Genomic DNA, 23,478 nt, shown 5'->3' on the forward strand with positions numbered 1-23,478 from the left:
GATTTCTTTTTATTTCCTTCATTAGCATTCTTCTATTAGCATTCAGCTATTAGCATTTGGCTTTCAGCATTCCCACGCAATTTCTTCAGAAATTGCACTTAGTCTAGTTTAAGGATGTATTTGTTATTGTGGTTGTATTGTGGTGTAAAACTGGACTGCTTTGTTGACACTAGCTTTTATCTCTCTGGTGTATTTTTCTACTTTTATTGAATTGCCATTTAAGAGTAGAAGCTCGATTTGGACAGATCATTAGTTATGAATGAATGCTTCATGCTGAATTGCCAAATGAGTTTGTCCCTTTGGACACAACCTTGATGATTGTGCGAAAACAAATCCATCTCAATGTGCTGTTTCTTTACATATCCTGCACATATATCACTCTGCGGGAAGACACACGTGGCAGCTGGAAGGAGAGCAATCCGCTCTAACTGCCACTTTCTGCGCCGTTGTCATCACAATTGCGACGCAGGTTGTCCCCCTCGCAGTTGGCGCTCTGATGGTAAACGAGACGGAGAGCCCATCTGCGATGTTTGGGGCCAGGGAGGCAACAAAAACTCTTAGCTCATCTTCCTTGGCATTAACGAGAAATGAGAGTGCAGCTCTGCGCCGCCGTGGAGCAGCTGGATGTAGATGAAGTTTCGATGAGGAAGTTAGGAGGAGCAGTCAGCATCAACAGTGAAGCTGTTTTCCAATGACCTCAGTGCCTCCTTGGTAACAAGTTCTTCTTGACTGCTTATTCCTCACAAGGGTTGCGGGGGGTGCTGGAGCCTATCTCAGCTGACTGGATTGGTTGCCAGCCAATCGCAGGGCACACAGAGACAAACAACCATCCATACGCACAAGCACACCTAGGGACAATTCGGAGCGTCCAATTAGCCTGCCATGCATGTATTTGGAATGTGGGAGGAGACCGGAGTACCCGGAGAAGACCCACGTGGGACCCACGTTCTCCACGGGGAGAACATGCAAAGTCCAACCAGGAAGGCCGGAGACTGGACTCGAACCCGAGTCCTCAGAACTGGGAGGCAGACGTGCTAACCAGTCAAACCCCGTGCCGCCCTACATATATATATATATATATTATATATATATATATATATATATATATATATATATATATATATATATATATATATATATATATATATATATATATATATATCACATTCAAAAATAAATGAGTAGTGTTTTTATTCATTGATATTTAATTTAATATTTATATATTTGTGTTTGTATTTATATCCACACTTATTCTTATTTTTAATCTCTTTTTTATTTTTTCTACTTTTATCTATGTCAATATTGTGTTGCTTTTATTTCCATTCATATTATTTTTTTAAAATTTATTTTTCAATTATATTTTTATGTCCATTTATATTTTCACTTATTATTTATTATTTGTTTTTGACATTTTTGTCCCCAACAGTGTAATTCTGATAATGACATTAATGAATGTGTAAAAAATAGATGCTCGACAACCTCTCTTCAAATGCAACAAATCACATGTGGATCCTTAAACGCAAGTGACGTGAGTCATATTCTGTTTCCCTCCACAGGAATCTTGGGAAATCCGGGTTGCGTGTCTCCTGTCTGGGCCTCGGTGAGTACATTTAATTAGCATTCGAGAGCACATCTAACGATTTCACAAGCAGTCAAGTGCAAACTTGACTTGAGGGAGAACGAGGTGCATGCACAGCACAGAAGGATGTTTTTTTTTTAATTTCATTCTTGTTATATCTAGTCATGCATCATTCATACTTGTTGAATGTGAGACTATGCAAATCTGTTTTGCAGGTGTTAATATTTCGCCGTTAATATTTAATCGATAACGGTGCACAATTATCGCTCATCAAACATTTATTCATTTCATACAGTCTTTGCGTGTGGGCGTGCATACTCGCTGTATATGAATGTGTGTGTCTGCTCTGCACTTGAGCATGTACTGTGTGTGTGTGCCAAGTCGCCTGCAGGACATGCTGTCTGGGAAGGCACCGAAAAACGTAGCAAAAACAAAACAATGAAATGATAGAGTGTTTTCCAGAACCAGCCGACCCCGAGGCATATTTCTTTTTGACAGAAATTCTGTGAATGAGATGTGCAGTGATATTTAAAGGAATGTGGCCACAGCATAGGAAAACAATCGAGCACTTTTATACAGTAGGGCGCTCCAAAAAAATGTGACATTATTTGATATATGAATTTCTGAGTAAGTCCATGTCCGAGGGGAGGCCAATGAAAATGAAACCGGCTTCATGTTGAGAAATGAAAGATTCACGGCGATACCTCGACTGGCAAGTACCCCAACATACGAGTTGTTCGTCAATGGTCTGAATCTTACCTTTTATAAATGCCGATTTGTATGCAGTTCTTTAGATTGGATCTCATTAAATTGTGCAGATATCCCTAATGCTGTGGCCATTATCCGTTAAATCCGCCTGCGCATGGCCTCACAGAGGGAACGTGATCCTTCACACGGGGGATGTGTATTGATAGCCACAATACCCCGATTCGCTCTTGAGCCTCTTTGAGCTGCAGACAGATAACAGGTGTTGCCTGTCCGTCCGCACCAGCCCATTTTCAGACTTTTAATGAGGATATAAAAGGTTACAACTACGGATACACTTTATGTAGTGTCTTTGCTTTCAGAGCTTTAACTCGATAGACAAATAACCAATAGAGCAGTGGTTCTTATCTTGTTGGAAGTACTGAACACCAACAGTTTCCTATGTGCATTCACCGAACTCTTCAGTATTGAAAAATAAAATGACATCGGTAATGGTATGGGGTTTACTGGTGAACAAACTGAACAGGGAGAGTGTATAATTTGGCTCTCTTCTCACGCAGGGGAAGGAATTTACTATTTGGACTGAGGTAAACATTCGGAGATTAGATATTCGCAGTCATAAAGATCTGCACGGTGGGAGCGTCACATTCCTGGGTTTTGAAACTATCAAGGGAAGCTTGATGGACAGAGGTTTGTGTCTGTAAGCGGACATTTTTGCATATTCATTAAGATGTAACATTAGTGGGGGTGTCAAAATTAGCGTGTGAATTTTCAGTTAATTTAAAATTCCTTTCATGCCACTCATTTTTTAACACGCGATTAATAACCGCCCCTTACTTGGAAAGCCTGTACTGGGGGAATTCCAGTCGCAACGCAGCAGAAGCGTCCACGTCTAATAAATTTAATCATAATGTATATATTTGTATAAACTGGGGTCAAGTTGTATTTTACAATTTTAAAAATGTGCAGAATTTCACAAGTTACTTCATGTTAAAGATTAGATAGCTCTTAAAATGAAAAGACTAATGCACTGAGGCCGAGCTGTCACAATGTCTTACAAATGCAATTATGCCATCTAGTGGCAGAAAAATGACCTAAACACAAATCAATATCAGACTTTTTTTTTAAGAGTACAGTACATCTTTTTAATTTTAACTCAATTTTATGAATTATGATGAAATTACTGTATCAACATTTCTTTTCCACTTTCATGTGAACAAGAGAATGAAAAATTAGGAAAAAAAACAAAAAATTCAGATCTAAAATTTGTGATTAATCGTGAGTTAACTACTGAAGTCATGCGATTAATTCTGATTAAAAAATTTAATCGTCTAACACCTCTAAACATTAGCTTTTCATTCACAAGCACTATAAGATGGGGATGCAGAAAGGTTTGGGAGCAAACCCCATGACATATATATATATATATCAATACATACATATATATATATATATATATATATATATATATATATATATATATATATATATATATATATATATATATATATATATATATATATATATATATATATATATATATATATATATATGTATTTATATATATATATATATATTTATGTATTTATATATATATATATATATTTATGTATTTTTATATATATATATATATATAAATACATATATATATATATATATATATATATATATATATATATATATATATATATACATATATATATATATATATATATATATATATATATATATATATAAATACATAAAAAAAAAATATATATATATATATATATATATGAAAATTGTGTTAGACACATGTGCATGCATCTATGGTCCGTGTGCAAGTCCAAAACTTGCACGGTAGTTGGAACTTCATCCACCATGTTTGGCAATTGGGACCATGACACCCACCAGCGACTGTGTCTAGAATTATGTGAACCTAATCCTCTGTAACACTGGGTAATGTAATGTATGCATAAAGATTCTATTCCACATTATCATTATACACAAAACATATACATTGCGATGAATAATTTTCCTATTTGAAGAAAAAAGCAGCTGGCCTCAAAAGCCAGCATGTTGTTAATTTTTTTTATTTATTTTTTCCCCCAGTCAAGTCTAAAAATAAAATTGACATTCTAAGACATGCTGCAAAGCCCACAGGATTAAACATTTGGCTGTGATAGTTTTCGCATTCCAAATATTTTGACATTGATGTTTGGCTCAACAGGCACGTGGGTGACATTCGGCGGTCAGATCTCAGATGAGGTAAGACACCGCGTCAAGTTCCATCCCTCAGCAATTACAAGCCACGGGCAGATGTTCCAACAAATTCATTAATGCCAGCAAACTGTAGCGACTGAGCGCTTGTGACATCCAATTAAATGTCTCCCATTTGGCACATTTGTAAAACGGCTTCATTGAGAAAACGTCAAAGGGAGAATTAACCAATAAAACTCTAGGATGCTTGTTGCTCTTACGGACCTCTCAATTGCTTATGTTGGAGAGAGGACATAATTGATGGATGGATAGAAAAGTAACTAAGTTACAGTAACTGTAACAGAGAAAGAAACCTTTTAGTTTCTATGGTCACAGATACGTAAAATTAAAAGTAAAGTTAAAAGCTAGTCAGTAGATTAGACCACCAAAGAACAAATGACTCTCCCATCAGAGCCGATTTGTGGAATTATTATTGGATTATTATTTTTTTCACACTCACTCACAGAAGCTTACGTGTGTGAATGAGTGAGTGAAGAAAAAAAAAATCCGTGCATGCTTTCAAATTGCCGCGGGAGTGACGTCACGCAGCCGACGCGTTCGCCCGGCCCCGTTTGCGACACGCCACCCCCCCGCTCTGCAATTGGCTGGAGGGGTGTAAACACTGTCTTTCCACAGAAACGTCTCGCTGTTTACGAAACAAACACAAAATGGCAAAATACAGGCTGGGGGGGTGGGGGTTTAGGATGAAATCACCACCAAAGATGAACATAAACACAGATGTGTAGACTGAGAGAAAGTTAAAGTGTGTACATCCTGTATTTAAAAAGTGCATTTTCCTTAGTGAATCCGGCAAACTGCGCCTTTAATATAGCATTTTTAAATAAAATAGCTTGAATTAATACCAATTTTCCATTCTTCTCATGTCTAGTTATTGATTGTAAAACGACCACAAGGCTGATACTGGTATCGGCCGCGTAGCGAGTCCCAATACCTTGACATAAGGCCCGGTATGGCTATATACATATTATATATACCGGTACGTATTTATATATCTCAAGCATTGTGTTGACTTTGTAATACTTAAAAGGTAGAGAGCTGCTCCTCTATTGGCAATCACCAAGAACGTAATATTTGTAATACTTCTTTTCAAATTGGTTTTAACCCCCCCAGTGGGGGGAAGCATTTGACCTGGAGTCAACTCATCTGATCCCCACTGGAATAAACCGATTCAAAAATGAATTATGCACAAGTAAAGATTGCCATCATATTGGATGTAGCTAATCCATGTATGGCTCTGATTAGCTGAAGGCCAAAATAGACTGCAACGTAAAAAAAAACTTTAATCAGCTAGCAGCCTGCAGACTTGATGATGAGTTCAATTCTTAAGGGAATTTCAAGGCCCGTCTTTTTGAAGTCGGTAGCCGAGTGGGTGTTATTAACGTTCACAAGGGCAACCATTCCCTGTGTGTGTCAGGTGGCCGAGCAGCTGATGACTATTGCGTACGAGAGCGGGGTCAACCTGTTTGACACGGCAGAGGTGTACTCGGGCGGAAAGTGAGTGATCGTCTCCTTGTTGACAAGGTTTAGACACATTTTTATTCAGTTCACAATGCAGCAGTAGTAATGCATTCCTCACTTGGGGCTACACATTATGTTCATGTTTTTTCCAACTTTGATAGCCTCTGTAAATATAATGAGCAGGAACAATCTTGTAATTTTGCTGGTGAAATGTAGTTTGCGCGGTTGATGTTAGATAACAGTCGTGCGCTCAAAGAAATGGCTACAATCTAATCAGCATTGAGATCTGTTGTGCCCCGTGGCGTTTTGTTTGTTTACAGAGCCGAGGTAATCCTGGGAAACATCATCAGGAAAAAGTGCTGGAGGTACTGTATATGCTGCTTACACATTCCCAATACATTTTGCCAGTTAACATCTGCTCAGCACGAAATTAATCAAACTTGTAAAGGGTTGTTTACATGACTTGTTTCCCATCGCAATTTGGCCTTTCCTTGCCACAGCAGCAGCGGGGGTGTTTTATGCATGACAGCACAAACTTTAGAAAACATCTTGAGATGTGAACATTTTAGACAGCGACGCTGTTGTTTGTGTAAATGCCAAAAACTGTCATGTAAATGCTAGGGGGGAGAAAAAGGTCCCAAATCAAGGGGAGGTATTATACCGGGACTTTAATGCCGAAACATAGTTGTTGTAAAATTTACAGTATTTGACTGCTAAATTATACAGCAAATTACGGTACTTTGTTTTTACCCATAATCCACTTTATTTTACCCATAATGCATTGCTGTATACAGTTAAGTACTGTAAAATTGAAAAACATGATAATGTTGTAATTGTTTTACTGTAAATTTTACTGAAATTTGTTACAGTGTATAGGAAAAAAAACATAATTTTTAACCTGTGGTTATAAAATTTTCATTTATTGCTTCAGCATTCCCACATCTGTTATTGTTATTTACAATTTTTTTACTTTTCATTTCACACATTCACAGCTCTTTGATTTTTATGTTGGTTACACCTACATCTATACGGGCAAAACCCAAAATCTAAAACCCACCATCAATAGTCAACACTTTTTGTGCGAAAAAGCAGATCCGATTGAGATGTAAATACTTTGCAATTTATATTAATAAAGCTGAATAAGAGGAATTACCCCCCACTGTTCCAATATTTTTGGAGGGAAATACAGTGCGAGATTAAATTTGCTGAAATTACCAAAGGTTGTGAAAATCCTCCTTCTAAATATTATTATTATTATTATTATTATTATTATTATTATTATTATTGTTATTATTATTATCTGTCAACGCTTACATTTGGTATTGGGTTGCATTTTTGTATGTGTCTTGCTAAAAACTGCACCAGGGTTATGCAGCTTGTGATCATTTGAAAGCTTAAAGGATGCAGTACTGTAATTATGATTCTATACAAGACACTTTTGTTGAGGTGAATCCAAGTGGTAGTGTTTTTTTTTTTTTTTGGGCCAAGCATTGTGTTCCTCTGCTGCCAAGTTACAGTGCAAAGGCCATTAATCATCTTCATTACTCATTCCGATGCCATGCTAGCGCATATAAAGTTAATCTGAGAGGATTAATTACAATTTTGAAGCTAGTTATGTTCAGTTGCTGTGTCACTCACTTCTCAATTGTACTCATACAAATGCTAAATTTCACATAAATGGGCTTCATCTGTGTGAGTAACCTGGAATTAGTAATATTTTGTTTTTGTTTTTTTACTCTTGACTACAACATGGGAGAAAGTAAAGTTGGGCTAAAATGAAGTTAAAGAATGCCATAAAAAAAAAAAAAAGAAAAAAAAAAAAGATTGTAAAAGCCTGACTAATTAATTATTAACCACCAGTGCATTTGGGGGAAAAAACAAAACAAAACAAGTTATATTATCTCCCATAGTGCATTAAACAAGACCCACATTTAAGAGAAGGACTTCAAAATCAAATGGTCATGCTTTTCAAAACTCTGTTTGTCTTCCCTTAGGCGATCCAGTCTGGTGATCACCACAAAACTCTACTGGGGAGGAAAGTAAGTGTGGAAATGTGTGTCCGTGAAATGTGCGTGTATTTATTTACCAGTTGCGAGATACGCATTACAGAACATTCACCTCAACCAAAACAAGCATGACGGGGAATTGTTTTTTAAAACCCGCAGGCAACGTGAATTGTCCTCGCTCCTTTTTTCCACCATTTGTTTGTTTTTGATGGAGTCTGTATTAGTCACATTACTAATGGAAGTGCGTGCACATTTTTCTTCTATCTATCACATTATATGAGGTACATCACCATTATATAAGTGTAGTGTTGATCAAATTAAAGATAACAGTACAAGAGGTGCCTTGAGATATAAATGACCCCGATGACGAGTTTTTGGAGACTCACTTTTCACATCAAGCTGTTTGGCAGTTAGTGAACAGTTATTCAAAAAGAGGCTTCAAGCTGTTTATTTAGACTCTCAGTTGAAGTCGATTGCCAAACTAGACCAAATAAAGACAGAATTGTATGGTGTATTTATTAAAGCTGCAAAATTTGTGAAGGACTGCTAGCTTAGTGCTAACATATCATTGGAAATGCCATAGATAGGCTAATGAATAGAGTGGTTTAGATCTTAATTGGCAGACAGGAGTTTTTGTGTTAGCCTTGGTTGCTCTTAGTCCCACTGCCCCAATGTTGTATGGTGTTCCACAGGGTTCAATGTCGGGGCCCCTGATGTTTTCATTGTATTTGTTGCCCCTACGTTCCATCTTAAGAAAGCAATGTATTTCTGTCTACAGCTATGCAGATGAGAGTCACATCTATGTCCCAATCTTCCCAATCCCATATGGTGTTCCACAGGGATCAATGTCGGGGCCCCTGATGTTTTCATTGTATTTGTTGCCCCTGGGTTTCATCTCAAGAAAACATTTTTCTGTCTACTGCTACAGTCTACTTCTGTCCCGCTAAGTAAAAATGACGCTTTCTAGTCAAGGCCACTTTTGTCCTGTCTGGAGGAAATCAAGGCTTGACTGAAAAGAAAACACCAGTTATGGTTTTGGTCCCAGTGGCCCTTGTACATCCCATCCTGCTGACTTGGGGCCCCCTAGCGCCTTCTCGAACTTGGGTTTGGGTTTAACATTGGACCGTGATTTTAAATTGGGCCAGCAAAATGGTGCTGTTGTTAAATCCATATTTTTTTTCATCTTCGGCAACTGGAGTTCATTTTAAGATTATTTTATTTGTTTTCAAATCATCAAATGGTTTCACCCCCCGCTTTACCTCTTTGAGCTCCTCCACCTACGCACCTGCCAGGTGCCTCAGGTCTGTGGACCAAACACTACTGGAGATACCGAGGACTAATCGGAGTATCAAAGGAGATCGAGTATTTTCAATTACTATTCCCGTTGGAACGACCTCCCCCTAAAATTGAGGCAATCCCCCCTTCTCTGTCCATTTTTAAAACTTGTCTTAAAACACATTTTTACTCAGCATTCTTTGTGTTTTATGGTGTTTTTATGTTGTGAATTTATTGTTTTTTATTACTATTTTTTTTTGTTTTTACTCCAACAACAAGAACGACTCATATTACAGCAGCTTAATGAGATGAGCGGGACGAATTAAATTAAACTCAGTATCTATCTACAGTATCTCAAGGCACCACTGTATTCTACTCATGCTGTCATCGATGTGGAATATATTCCAGAATGAACCACTTAACAGCTATTGTACTCTATATATTTATTCTTTTGAATGCACTCTTGCGCTCAAAAGGTAAATGAGCCATGGATGCATGCAGTTATCATTACCGTATATTATGTTTGTAATACATAATTATTACCCAGGCTGAGACAAGAGCGAATAATCCGTATAAAAGTTTGAACTGAGGGCAAAATAACTGTTAACAAACGCTTATGGAAAATATAAATCTCTTCAACAGACCGCAAAGAAGGAAAGTAAATGGCAAACATAAGATAGAGAAGCATTTAGATGCTCCCTCCAGAGTAGGTGCATACGGAAATTGAGCGTGCATATCGAATTTCAATTACAGCGAAAGCAGGCGGGAATGCTAATGTTGTCCTCAGCGTTGACGTAAAATCAACATTGCGGCCTATAATGCTGCACTTTATCTTGAAGTTTGTCCAGAAATGAGATGGAACTTCCAGAAATTGATCGCTTTGTTTCCTGGGAGGGAACTTGTGTCATTGCTATAATTTCCCCACCAATATCCTTGGCTGCTAGATAGATTCTCCACTTTGTTGTCAAAAACAATGATCAGATACAGTGGTCTACTTTACAAATGGCAGGTTTTTGTAACATAAAATAATAACACCTACAGTATATAAAACATCAACTTTTTCCACCAGTTAGTGTGAACTATCACCTAGACGATTTTCTTTTCTTTTCTTTTTTTTAAGAGGGAAAGTAAAAATAGTCAATAATTACAATAATTACATGTTGCATAAGTGTACGCACCCTCATATAACTGGGCTGTATTTAAAATTAACCAATCATGTTCAAACTCATGTTAAACACGAGTCAACACATTAAGAGGGAAAGTAAAAATAGTCAATAAGTACATGTTTGCATAAGTGTACACACCCTCATATAACTGGGCTGTATTTAAAATGAACCAATCATGTTCAAACTCATGTTAAACATGAGTCAACACATTAAGAGGTAAAGTAAAAATAGTCAATAAGTACATGTTTGCATAAGTGTACACACCCTCATATAACTGGGCTGTATTTAAAATGAACCAATCATGTTCAAACTCATGTTAAACATGAGTCAACACATTAAGAGGTAAAGTAAAAATAGTCAATAAGTACATGTTTGCATAAGTGTACACACCCTCATATAACTGGGCTGTATTTAAAATGAACCAATCATGTTCAAACTCATGTTAAACATGAGTCAACACATTAAGAGGGAAAGTAAAAATAGTCAATAATTACATGCTGCATAAGTGTACACATCCTCATATAACTGGGCTGTATTTAAAATGAACCAATCATGTTCAAACTCTTGTTAAACATGAGTCAACACAAACCTGCTACCACTTAACTAATTTGTTCCCAAAAACATATAAATATTTTAAATATTACTAGTGTCCCAAAGACGTATTTATACATTTTTAATCTTCTTTTATGCTAGACTCATAAAAGAACATTAAAAATGTATAAAAGAAGGCTTTGATGCAGCCTCTGAACTGAAGAGAACGGTTGAAACCATGGTAGTTATTACAAAAACGGCCAGCAGATGGCAAAAGAGTATAAGAAATCAACCACAGCCATGTTGCAACAAGCTGTTTTCCCTACAGTTTTAAACAGATTTGTGAATAATGATAAAACTTACTGGTAGATAAATTGTAATGTTAATTGCTGCAAAACAGAAACAGATAGAAATTTAGTTTTTTTACCAGATGACAGAAGAGACTCTAATCTTGCTTTTGGTAGGTTCCATGTTTGTATAGCAATATAACACAATATTTTGTTGGCCCTGCAAAATCAGCCAAAATCCAGTAAAACAGCCGGAAGCGAACGGGATTGCTTCAATGGATATGGCTGGGAGTGAATGAGTTAAAGTGTCCAATTAACCCTAGATAAAGTTCAGTTGTTTTAGTTGACTTTTCCTGACATTTTCTTTCCTTACCAGCAAAAGCATGAATGTTCTATGCTAACACAGACTATTTCAAACTTAACAAAGGCACCAAAAGTACTTTTTGTAATTATGGCCAAAAAGTTCAACCTTGAATTCAGTGGACCATAACCATATCTTGAACATGAACATTTTCAATGAATTAAAGTCTTTTTTTTCCCCCCCTCTCCCAAAAACCTGGCATTTGAGTAGGAGTGTGTAGACTTCGTATATCTCCTTTATGTGTGCACACGTACGTTCACACGTATTTCTTTCCTTCATGTTCCAGGGCAGAGACAGAGCGGGGCCTCAACAGAAAACACATCATTGAAGGTAACAGATGTTCTCTCCTCCTGCTTTGTCCTTCACGTCACCCCATTACTCCGATCCCCGCTGCCCTTTCCTAATCTTCGTCTTTTATCGGCCTACCTCGCCTCGTCTTTCTTTCTGTACACTTGTACTAGTCTGACCTTACTGATGTCCTGTCTGTTCCAAGGCATTTATAAGAAACAATGACTGCATACTGCAGTCTGCAACAATTGGCTGAATGCTGGGGTACCCATTTCAAAGGTCAAGAAATCGTTTATAAATTAGTAGTTAATTAGTTAGTGGAATTTTGCTGTCATTCAATTTGTGCAATTCTTCCTGAAGATGGAAGATCATTTTATAATAAGGGTATGTGTCTATAAATGTTTTCAATAGTGATTCGGTAGGGATTAATTACCGTAGTTTGTAACAATTTAACAAAGTCATTGGAAAAGAGCTATAAAAAAAAAATAAAAAAAACATACCAGCGACCCCAAAGATGATACGCGGTTTAGAAAATTGATGGGGGGAAATCATCAAAATATTACAATTTCCATATTTATTATTGCAAACTACAGTGTAATCACGTTTTTGCTTGCACTAAATAGGAGCAGCATTATACATTAAATTGAAGGGACTATGAAGAGTGGCGGCACCATGAACAATGTGGTTTATTAAACCTGAGACAAATTGTGATGGTGGATTTTGCGTCGTTGGAACAGCAGTGTCAATGTACATGCAAAATGAAAAAGTATAATTTTGAAATATCACCAAAAAATTATAGCGACAATTTTAGAGCTTCTGAACAATCTAAGGGCTGACTTTGAACCAATCGCTGACTTTGAACCAATCACAAGAAGGAGTCATGTCATACCGCCGATGACAAAACTCCTTTCAATTCTGCTTTTTATTGTGCCTAGGTTATTTGATGTCAGCGTATTAATTGTGACAATCATTGCTAGCCTCTGCCAGGGCAATTTTGCAGGTGCTCTATCACAAGTTTTAAATGCACTTATCAGATTGAAAATTCAATTTGAGCTAAGTCAAATAATGCACAACTTTTGTGCAGTTGTGTATTTATTACGGGCACGAGGGGTGTATTTTCTGTAACCCAGTAATATTTTTGTTTGCCTCATCCACTCACACTTCCAATTCCATCACTTCAAACTTAATTTGGCCAAATTTTCCATGGTGAAAACCATCAGAGCGAGCTAAAGCACAAACCTCAATTTGAAATATGGCAGTCTCCATCCCTGTTGTCAACATAAGGAACAATCAGTTTGAGCTAGCAAACACGCAATTTAGTGTCCGCCGTTTGGGCTCTTTGTTCAGGGTCCTTCGGTGTGAATGTGAGTGTGAATAGTTGTTCCATGTTGTCGATAGATACCGTATTTTTCGGATTATATGTCGCTCCGGATTATAAGTCGCACCAGCCAAAAAATGCATAATTAAGAAGGAAAAAACATATATAAGTCGCACTGGAGTATAAGTCGCATATTTTGGAGAAATTTATTTGATAAAATCCAACACCAAAAACATACATGTCATCTTGAAAGGCAATTTCAAATAAAAATAAAATAGAGAACAACAGGCTGAATAAGCGTACGGTATACTAACGTTACATTACTGACATGCCTGGTAATGTCAGCAACGACGTAACATATTAAGAGTTTGTCGCGAGCAGTGACGGGAGTCGGAGGCGGAGTGTTGAAGCACGGAGCCAAAGGCTGGCGTTTTATTGACATCAGCTTCTGAGGTCTTAACAGCAACTCCCCACTCAGATAGAAGCTAACAGGCTAACTCCCCTTTTCCACAAAACAAAACCTTCCCACCCGGAACTCTCCCTTCGTCCCAACGTTCCGCGGGTGAATTATGTTCCCTTCACTACAAGTTATTCATATAACTCTAGCATAAAGAACATGCTAACAAGTTTACCAAACTATCAGTTTCACTCCAAATCACTAAATCCAATGAAATCATCATCCTCGGTGTCACTTTTAAACAACTCCCCCAACTCGGGAGGTAGACGATGCACCGCTTCCTCTTCTACCGGCAATGTTGAACTTATCAACACGGGCCTAGAGCGCCCTCTTGCGGTTTAGTGTGAAAATAACGTGAAATTATATAATAACGTGTTAATAATTTCACACATAAGTCGCACCAGAGTATAAGTCGAACCCCCGGCCAAACTATGAAAAAAACTGCGATTTATAATCCGAAAAATACGGTACAGCATTGTACCCTCACACGACACCTGTTGCTTGTCTAATATTTTATCCCCATGTACCTGACCTAAATAAAGTAGCTAAACTGTTTGAAACAATCAGTGATGCTTGAAACTACTGTTAACAATACCCACGAATCACTTCTTATTATCTATAAAGGCAAATTTGCTGATACATTCTTTTATTGCCCCTCATTAGATGTGTGCAGGTGTGAAAAGACGTGTCTGGCTAAGTTTAGACATTTTCTATTCAATACATTTTACACAACTTCAGGTTGTAATCGATTATTTTGTTTCCCGGACGCTCAAGGGACACTCTGATTCAAAGACGATACATTGTTTACAACGTTCTCCTTCACTTTACTGAAAACTTGTGGCCCCATTCACATATTTTGGCAATCCTCCTACAAACATGCCTTCGGGTCCACTGCGCATTGCACCTCTCGCAGTGACTCAACTCTCACTCACGTAATTAGCATTCACAGCAGCTACTCCAACTTTCTGCTTCAAACAAGTGAGTGTTTCTGTGAATATATGAAGCATAAAGCGGCACAGAGTTGAGGATGATTGGTAGAAATGGCGAGGTGATGGCACGAGTGCAGTATGTGTCTGATATATATGTATCATTAAACAACATTATATCACTCATTAGTATGCCAGACACGTTGCCAGCTCGAAACCAATATACTTTAACTGCGACACTAGAATCATGGATGTCTCCCAGCCCATCAGCAAAGCATGACATTAGGAGCATAATTGGCTTATACAGAAATGGTATATTGCTGTATTAGTGTGGAACCTCCAAATTGGAATTTTCCTATAATTTGGAATTATAGGAAAATACATCGATCATGATTGGGGCTTGTGGTTGTGATCAACTGTCTCTAAAAGTGCCCAATTTGAAGTTGCCAGCTTTACATTATTCGCAAGTGAAGATATTCTTGCAGCTGGTCAACTTCAAAAGTGACCTTGGTTTTTTTTTTTTAAATGTCATGATGGCCAATACACTTTTTATACAATTGAATATATTAGATTTTGTAATTATTAAAATGTTACCTGAAAATAAATCATCTGTCTAGTTGAGCCCTGGAATGTTTCATTGCAATCAAATACCACTGGTAGAAGCTGGAAAAAATAGATGCGACTTTTGCTAGTATACATTTGCCTACACATACATCTGTGTTTTGATTTGAACCTAGGAAATATATTCACTTAAAGCCTCTTGTATCTCAAATATATCCGACTGGCTCGTTAAAATAGAGGCTATTTGCAGTGGGCTATCCAAAGGAAGATGCATTATTGAGATATAGGCATAGCTAGCTCGCTATCGCTAACTGCATGTCGCAATTTGTGCCTGTTAAGCAGTGACGTGAACACAGTCACTCATTTCATATATGTGGTACCGAAAACAAAGTCTGTCACTTGGTACTATTTAGCCACATCTCCCAAAATTGAAAAAGTGAAATGTTGAAATATAGTTTAACACTAAACCTCCACTACTGAAGCTCCACTACTGATTGCTACAAGTTCTAGCTTTATTTTTATTACTATTTAGGAACAAATCGATGAATCAATTTTACAGGGTATTTTAACTACAATGATAAAATGTTTGGAAGAAAATGATACAATAGTAAACTGCAATAATTGTCTCTGGTTGAAATGTCCATTTACATTGAATGGATGTTCAAAGCCCCATGGACCGCTTTGTTACTTGGTGAGATCGAGCATAAGAATTTAAAGAGGCCGTTTGCAATCCCATGAAAAGTCTTCTCGGTCTGCTTAGTCTCATGAGACCAAGTAATGACATCTACCTGCCTATTTTCTTTTCAGCACCTCATTCAGATGAAACTCACTAAGTAGCTCATTTCTGCTCCTGTTTTGTTTTTGTAAACACCATTAATCACTATTCGCAAAGCTCATGGCCTTGGGTGATCTTTGGTCTATAAATTAAGCGCCAAATTGTATTTTGCCCTCTGACTCGTCCCGAAAACACTTTTAACTCATTCACTCCCAAAAACGTATTTATACGTTTTTTTGTTTTTTTGTTTTTTTTAAATGCTAGAGCATAAAGAAGGCTTTGATGCAGCTTCAGACCTGAAAAGTTCGCTTAAAGCAATGGTAGTTATTACAAAAAAACGGCCAGCAGGTGGCAACAGAGTATAAGAGAGCAGCACGGGCCATGTTGCAACAAGCTCTTTTCCCTAGTGTTCTCAACAGGTTTGTGAATAATGATGAAACTTTGCTATATTCTAATGCTAATTGCTGCAAAATAGAAACAGATAAAAATATACCTTTTTTGTCCTGATGAAAGAAGAGACTAATCTTTCTTTTGGTAGGTTCCATGTTTTTATAGCAATAGAACACAATATCCTGTGGGCATTGCAAAATCAGTCAAAAAAACAATAAAACAGTGAAAACGCCTGGGAGTGAATGAGTTAATGAGTACCATAGATGAGCACTGCTGAGGTGAGTCTGTCTCAGTGTCTTCCCTTTGAAATGTAGCCCACAGGACAGTGATTCCTTGACTAGGTTATCTTTTCAAAGACACTTTCGTGGAATTCAAATTCATTATTCATAGCAAACACCAGAAGAATATCTTTGTTGTTCAACATCTTCTCTCATGGTCCAAAAATAGACTCCCCCTTCAGAGCCACTTAAGATAATCTACAAGACAGGGGATGCTGCTCGCCATGACGGTGCAGGCTCAGATTAGGATCCGTGTTTTGGATGTTTCGGGGATTTTGGGAATGTACAATGAAGAGCGACGGGGAAGGCTGAAATCTCCATTGGGATTAGCGGCTGGTGAGGAAGCCTCCGGCACTAATCTGCCTCGCACGCACAAACAGTGGGAAGCTGCGTATGGTGTTCGCCTTGACTATCTATTAATTTGCTGCCCTCATTTGTGACAGCTTTTCATCTTCCATCTGTTCTTGTTCGCGTGTGAAATAGGACACACACAATAGTCTCCTGACTTCTTCTGTGGTCCACTATTTCCGCTGTACTTTCTGCAAATTTTGAAAAGTTGATGCTAAAGACTTCAATAATTTTTTTCCTTATTCTGTGTTTTTTGTTTTTTTTTGGGGGGGGGGGATAAGGACTATACTTTGGTGACCCCCTTTTATGAACAAATACATTTAATTTGTATGTTTATTATTATTTTTTATTGTTATTTTTACTTTTCAAGACATATGGTACTGTTTACTTTAAAAGATTAGGGTAACCATTGTAGCGTATGAGAACACACGGTTGCATACAAATATATATTTTTTTTTTAAACATTAATAAATGTAAAAAGAAAATGCAGTAAACATTTGAATGCCTAAAAAAATAACAGTAAACAAGAGAAGTACTTATTTCTCAGAAACTCAGTCACTACTTCTCAGTTGTTTTTACTTTGTGAAACGTTAGCCAAAGCCATGCTAACCATGCTCAATGTTAGCCATGCTAGTTAGCCGTGTTATCCACCTTGGTCTATAGTATTTATTTCCCCAATTGTCGACAAGCTAGTTCTCACAGGTGATTGGAAACATCCATTTTAAGATAGTATTGTATTAATATATCACCCTTATCTTCAATTTGTTGAAGAAGGGATGTGTGGTGCTCTCGTAAATGTGATGTTGTAGTGGAAGTATTGCGCCATTTTGGCAGCCATTTTGTAAGCACATTTTCCATAATACTTTCGCTCTTAGCCATTTATTTTTTTTTGCTATAAGCCTAGCAACTGACATGTGACTCATATAAAGTCAGCTTCTGTATATTGTGACTGACCAAGATCGTATGATTAGTAGTAGAATGTACGATGTGCTTAAACTATGGAATGTCATGACACTTGCTTGAAATTTGGTGCTGACTCGACTTGCTTTACATTTTTTACACAATAACTTGAGACTTGCTTGAAACTTGAAGGTTGTGACTGAGTCATGCATGTGACTTTGCACATGTATGACTTACTTGCCACCTCTGCTAGTAGGACAGATACATATTACTAGTGAGGCAAAACTATGCACTAGTACACATACATATATATATCAATGATATTGAATGAATGCTCAAACGGCTTTCCATAGTAGGGAATTTACAATGCCTCTTCATTATATCTGTGTTCCCACTGCAGGTTTAAAGGGCTCTCTCCAGAGGATGCAGCTTGAATACGTCGATGTGGTTTTCGCCAACCGACCGGACAACAACACCCCCATGGAGGGTAAGTGGTTGCTGGGCAGGGGTGTGTAGGTCGTCGGCGGGTGCTTGAGGGTCAGCAAGGGGACAATGCGCATTGTCCTGCAACTTGAGAAGGTGAGAAAATAGTGAAAGGTCCTCACCAGATCTGCGGCCGGAGTGGATTAGTGTTAGAGTGGTGCGTATCTATCTCTGTCGCACATACACACATCTCCACTAATCGGACAATTTCGCCTTGATTCTCGTCCTCTATTTTTGCTTGCGGGTGTCACTCTCTTTCTGTCTCGGTGGGATCACCACTTTCCACAGGGTCTCGGAGCCCTCCCCGTTCTTCAGAAGTAGGATTATCTGGTCCCCTTGGGGGGGGGAGCTGGTGTATTTTTGGGTCGGACTCTCTAGATACAAGTGTTCTATTCCTCCAACACTCTGCGCTGCCTTCACCATTCAACCACCTTGAATTCCTTCCTCGCGTGTTATTCCTTTGTGACCCCGTCACTTGTGGGGGTAGACCCTGAGAGTTTAAAGTCAGTGAATTAAACCCCCGCTGTCCAGATAAAATGAGTTTTCAGGATGGTGAGGGTGCAATGAAAATGTAACATTGCTGATATTTGCATTTGTTATCGTGCATATCTCAAGTGTTAGATCACACATACAGTAGATTTTCCTGGAATATCTCAACATATAACACCATTAAACAACACCAGTGGCATCTAACAGATTATCAGTTGGGATGCGTATAAGAATCAATCGATTCTTATAAATGTGGTCGATTATTGTCTACACACATCTTGAAGCAAATGAAGAGACAAAATGGAGGAGCAGAGGTGGTTTTGATTCAGACTCAACTTGCCAAATCCCTGTCTAATATAAAGTGATTCCTTTGGCGCCATCATGTGGCAAATGTTGGAATGAAGGGAGGAACTTTGTTTGGCAATAGCCCCCGTCTAGTAAAAAGTAGCATGTCCGCCTCCCAGGTCTGAGGATTCGGGTTCGAGTCCAGGCTCCGGCCTTCCTGGGTGGAGTTTGCATGTTCTCCCCGTGCCTGCGTGGGTCTTCTCCGGGTGCTCCGGTCTCCTCCCACATTCCAAAGATATGAATGGCAGGTTAATTGGGAGCTCCATATTGTCCCTATTTGTGCTTGTGAGTGTGAGTGGTTGTTCGTCTCTGTGTGCCCTGCGATTGGCTGACAACCAGTCCAGGGTGTCCCCCGCCTACTGCCCAGAGGCAGCTGAGATAGGCTCCAGCACCCCCCGCAACCCTTGTGAGGAATAAGTGGTCAAGAAAATGGATGGATGGATATATATATTGTACAGTATTGTGTTATGTAAATTTCCCCTCCATGACATGACTAAAAGTAGGGTGCGATCTAAAAATGCAACTCCATCTAACAGGTGCGGTTTGTGTTTGTTCCTGTGACTTTGAGCGTCCCTGACTCTGCGTGAGGCAACTCGTGTCCCTCAAGGCACCAAAAAGTGATGTAATGGGGGCGAAGTCTTCCTTTGTTTAAATCACCGCCTTTCTTCCCCTTGTGTCGTTCTTCATCTTCTTTCCATCTTTCTTTACCCTTCCTGATCCTTGATTGAGCTTTTAAGACAACAAAGACGATCACGGCTGTGATCCAAAACGCTTGACAGGCTCAGCGCGACATATTCTTTTTTAAGGCACTTTATTGTCGCACCTTTCACCGTGAGTAATGGCTCGGTATAAAACTGCATTTCAAAAAGCGGCATTTCAATCATTGTGTCAACCAATACAACACAAAATGCTCCCATTATCGTATCGTTTGGCGAGACAGCACCTGAGGGAGATTTGAAAGTAAAAGCATGCATCAATGTCAACATCATTCTATTGTTTTAATTGATAGACTTGGTAGCCTGCAGTCCAACTCACCCACTCCACGTCATTTTCATTTGACAGACCCAAGAGCAGCAGCACATTCAAACCATTCAATTAACTTAATGTGAGAATGGGCCAGATAGAGGCAGATGAGGAGACGGGCTTGTGGCAAAGCAATGAATAAAAGCCATTATAAATCCTTTGCATTCCTAAATCAATCGGCGCTGCTCTGAGATGCAGCGTCAAGATTTTGTCAGGGACTCATCAAGTCTTTTAAAGACTATTTGGCGTCATGATCTTTGGAAAGGTCTTTTGGAAAGATTTTTACCTCAGTCAGCATGAATTGTTTCTTTTCAGTTACGATCACGTGTCAGTCTTCTTTTTTCTTTTTTTTAACTCAGGTTTTTAAGTTAAATTAGGAATTATTATGAAGAACAATTCTTGGGAATAACTTTATATATACGTAGAATATAATAAGAATATTGCGGAGCCCCTAAGGTGACATGGTAGAAAAAAAACGAAAAAAAAAAATTTGTTTTGCGAGAGAACGCAAAGTTGTTGTTTTTTTCCGACTACCATGTCACCTTAAGTACGCCGTAAACACTACTGGGTCATCTTCCATGTGACCAAAAGCTACGTGTAAACAAATCAGTGGGAATTTGTTTTTTTATACATGCTCCATCCTAGTCGCTTTAGGAAAGCTTTCCCACTGCTTTGTTTCATGTTTACAAACGTTTCATCCTCGTCGCTTTTGGTCACATGGAAGATGACCCGGAAGGGTTTATGACGCACCGAAGATGACATGGTAGGCGAAAAAAAACAACTTTGCGTGCCGCACTCGCAATCTTTGCGAGAGAACGCAAAGGTTTTTTTGGGGCAATTGCGTTCCCTCGTAATCTTTGCGAGGGAACGCAAAGTTGTTTTTATTTTTTATTTTTTATTTTTTTACCATGTCACCTCAGGGGCTCCGTAGAATATTAATACCTTTTAAAGGTTGTGTATATTTCTTGTCAAAGACAATTGGGGTACTATCCTATATAAGGCCGGTTCATTTTAAAGTGAAACAACAACTTGATTCGGTTTGATTCAGTAGGATTATGATTCGACTTGATATGGTTCTTGTCATTTTATAATATGAAATAACATGTCAGTACAGTAAATGTGGCATTTCCTTCAAATGTTGAACTTTCAGTGACCAGTATGAGAGCATGTGAGAGCTGTAATATCAAATTTAACGCACCTGAGACCTTGTATCGCTAACGTGTCACATGACACTGGGGAGGAGAAGTGGCTGTGCTCAATTTAGACATTTTCACGTTGGGGTGTACTCACTTTTATTGCCATGGGGTTAGCTGTATTTTGAGTTATTTTTTTTTAGGGATGTGTATCTTTCCAATAAAAAAAAGGGTTTGATACTTTTCTTGATATGTTTGAAAGTGGAAAAGCGATTTTGTGATTTAAATTGTTTTCGTTTCACGCCTATGATTTAAGTCAGTGAATTGCAAAAGTGCAATGAAAGTAGACTAATTTAGAGTCATGCTTTTCTTTTTTTGTCATTGTTGTAGTCTTATTGAAGGCCATTAATATAGTACAGTCAAATACAGTGGCCTAATTTGGCCCCTGTCCCACAAGCGCGGTCATCAATTCATAGGACCTCATCATTCAGTTGATGCTGACCTGACATTTTAATCACTGCCGAGGTGAGCTTGAAAACGGTTCAAAATTAAAAAGAGAAATATTGATATCATTAAGCGTTGTATGGCTATTTCTATCTCTGCTCCACTTTGCAGTAGTAGAGCTAATAATGTCAAATGTTTCGTTTCTCCTTGCAAATAAAGCCTGAATTAGTACCTATTCATCCACCCATTATCTTAACCTCTTGCTACTCACAAGGGTCGCTGGAGTGCTGGAGCCTATCCCAGCTGGCTTTGGGCAGTAGGCGGTAGGGATGTAACGATATCCAAACATCACGATACGATATTATCACGAAATGAACGCCACGATACGATAATTATCACGATATAGTGGGGGGGGGAAAGATCACAATATTGTAAGAAAAAAAAGAGCTCATACTAAAAAAAAATATTGTTCATTTGTGCATAACAGCAATGCATAAAAAAACACCTACAATCGCTAATAACAATATTGAGGCACTTACTTGCTAATCGAAGCACATTAATCGCTTCACAAGCAAATTAGGTTCTACCTCATCTGACAATTAGCAGAATTTTAACATAGAAGGCCAAAACATCCCTAATGAAAATTAAATTGCACTAATAAACTAGCCACTAGAGGGTGCTAGAACTGCACAAATGGAAATCAACGTGACTTTTTTTTTAACAGATGTGTTCCTTTTAAATATTGTGAACATGACGACGACGATGATATTGTGGCAGTTTTAATATCACGATATCACGATATTGCCCTAATTGTTACATCCCTAGGAGGCGGGGTACACCCTGAACTGGTTGCCAGCCAATTACATGGCATAGTACATATTATTTTCCCCAAAATATTCAGCTACTCCTTTCGAAAGGTTTATTCAAATTGCAGGTAAGTATAATTACTAGTTCAAGTGCATAATGCAGTTGGCGCTTGTTCAAAACTACACCCACACTGTCCCTTTTTGACTGTGCTTGTATGAGCAGGGTGTTGATGGTGAATGCTGGATATCTCACCTAAGCTACAAGGACATCTGTTGTTTCAGGCACCATCGCCATCCAGCTGGGGGAAATTGCCCATATTATTGTGAATCAAGTTCCATTTTCCAGTTAGCACCATTTATTATTCATAGAAAATATATTTGATTAACAGGTTTTACAATCTTCCTCATCTATCACTCCCCCCTGTTTTTGGAGCTGTGATTCCTCCTCCCACCTGCTTCACCCACACAGACAGACTGGCACACATACACACACATACACACGCAGTCTCTCGCTGAGGCACACGATGGCCCAGAGGGAGAACTTCTGATGAAAAGAAAAAGATCCAGTATTTTTTTTTTTTTTTTAATCACACCCTGCTGTGTTCTCTTCTCATACCGATTTTCAGTACTTGCATCTACAACTTAATTGCCAGTATGGCAGATGGTTTATTAGCGCGTTTAAAGGTCGATTAGAGACAAAAGCAATATCATATATATTTAACTCCCCTCGGCTCTTTTGGTTTCTTCACTAAATAGTTTCTTTGTGCACACTATAAAGCAGGGGTAAATATATTTAGTAAAAGGGGTAGGACTAGATAAGTTTTTAACTTCTTCCTACTCCCTTTTGAACATGTAAGTTATGATTAATTGAATGATTATGTTATTGG

At 38.2% G+C, this 23,478-nt stretch overlaps 1 protein-coding gene across 7 annotated transcripts in view; it reads left to right on the plus strand.

Moving 5' to 3' along the window:
- The window catches only part of kcnab1b (potassium voltage-gated channel subfamily A regulatory beta subunit 1b), a 67,523-nt gene that overhangs the window by 35,860 nt on the left and 8,185 nt on the right, over positions 1-23,478 (plus strand). For all 7 annotated transcript variants that reach the window (XM_077515447.1, XM_077515446.1, XM_077515450.1 and 4 more), the window contains 7 exons: positions 1,557-1,600; positions 4,494-4,531; positions 5,958-6,037; positions 6,322-6,366; positions 7,996-8,040; positions 11,914-11,957; positions 18,269-18,355. In XM_077515447.1, coding sequence (XP_077371573.1) covers positions 1,557-1,600; positions 4,494-4,531; positions 5,958-6,037; positions 6,322-6,366; positions 7,996-8,040; positions 11,914-11,957; positions 18,269-18,355 — 383 coding nt within the window. The remainder of the gene's footprint in view (positions 1-1,556; positions 1,601-4,493; positions 4,532-5,957; positions 6,038-6,321; positions 6,367-7,995; positions 8,041-11,913; positions 11,958-18,268; positions 18,356-23,478) is intronic.

This window comes from Festucalex cinctus, chromosome 1 (genome assembly GCF_051991245.1).
Source record: "Festucalex cinctus isolate MCC-2025b chromosome 1, RoL_Fcin_1.0, whole genome shotgun sequence".
NCBI lineage: Eukaryota > Metazoa > Chordata > Actinopteri > Syngnathiformes > Syngnathidae > Festucalex > Festucalex cinctus.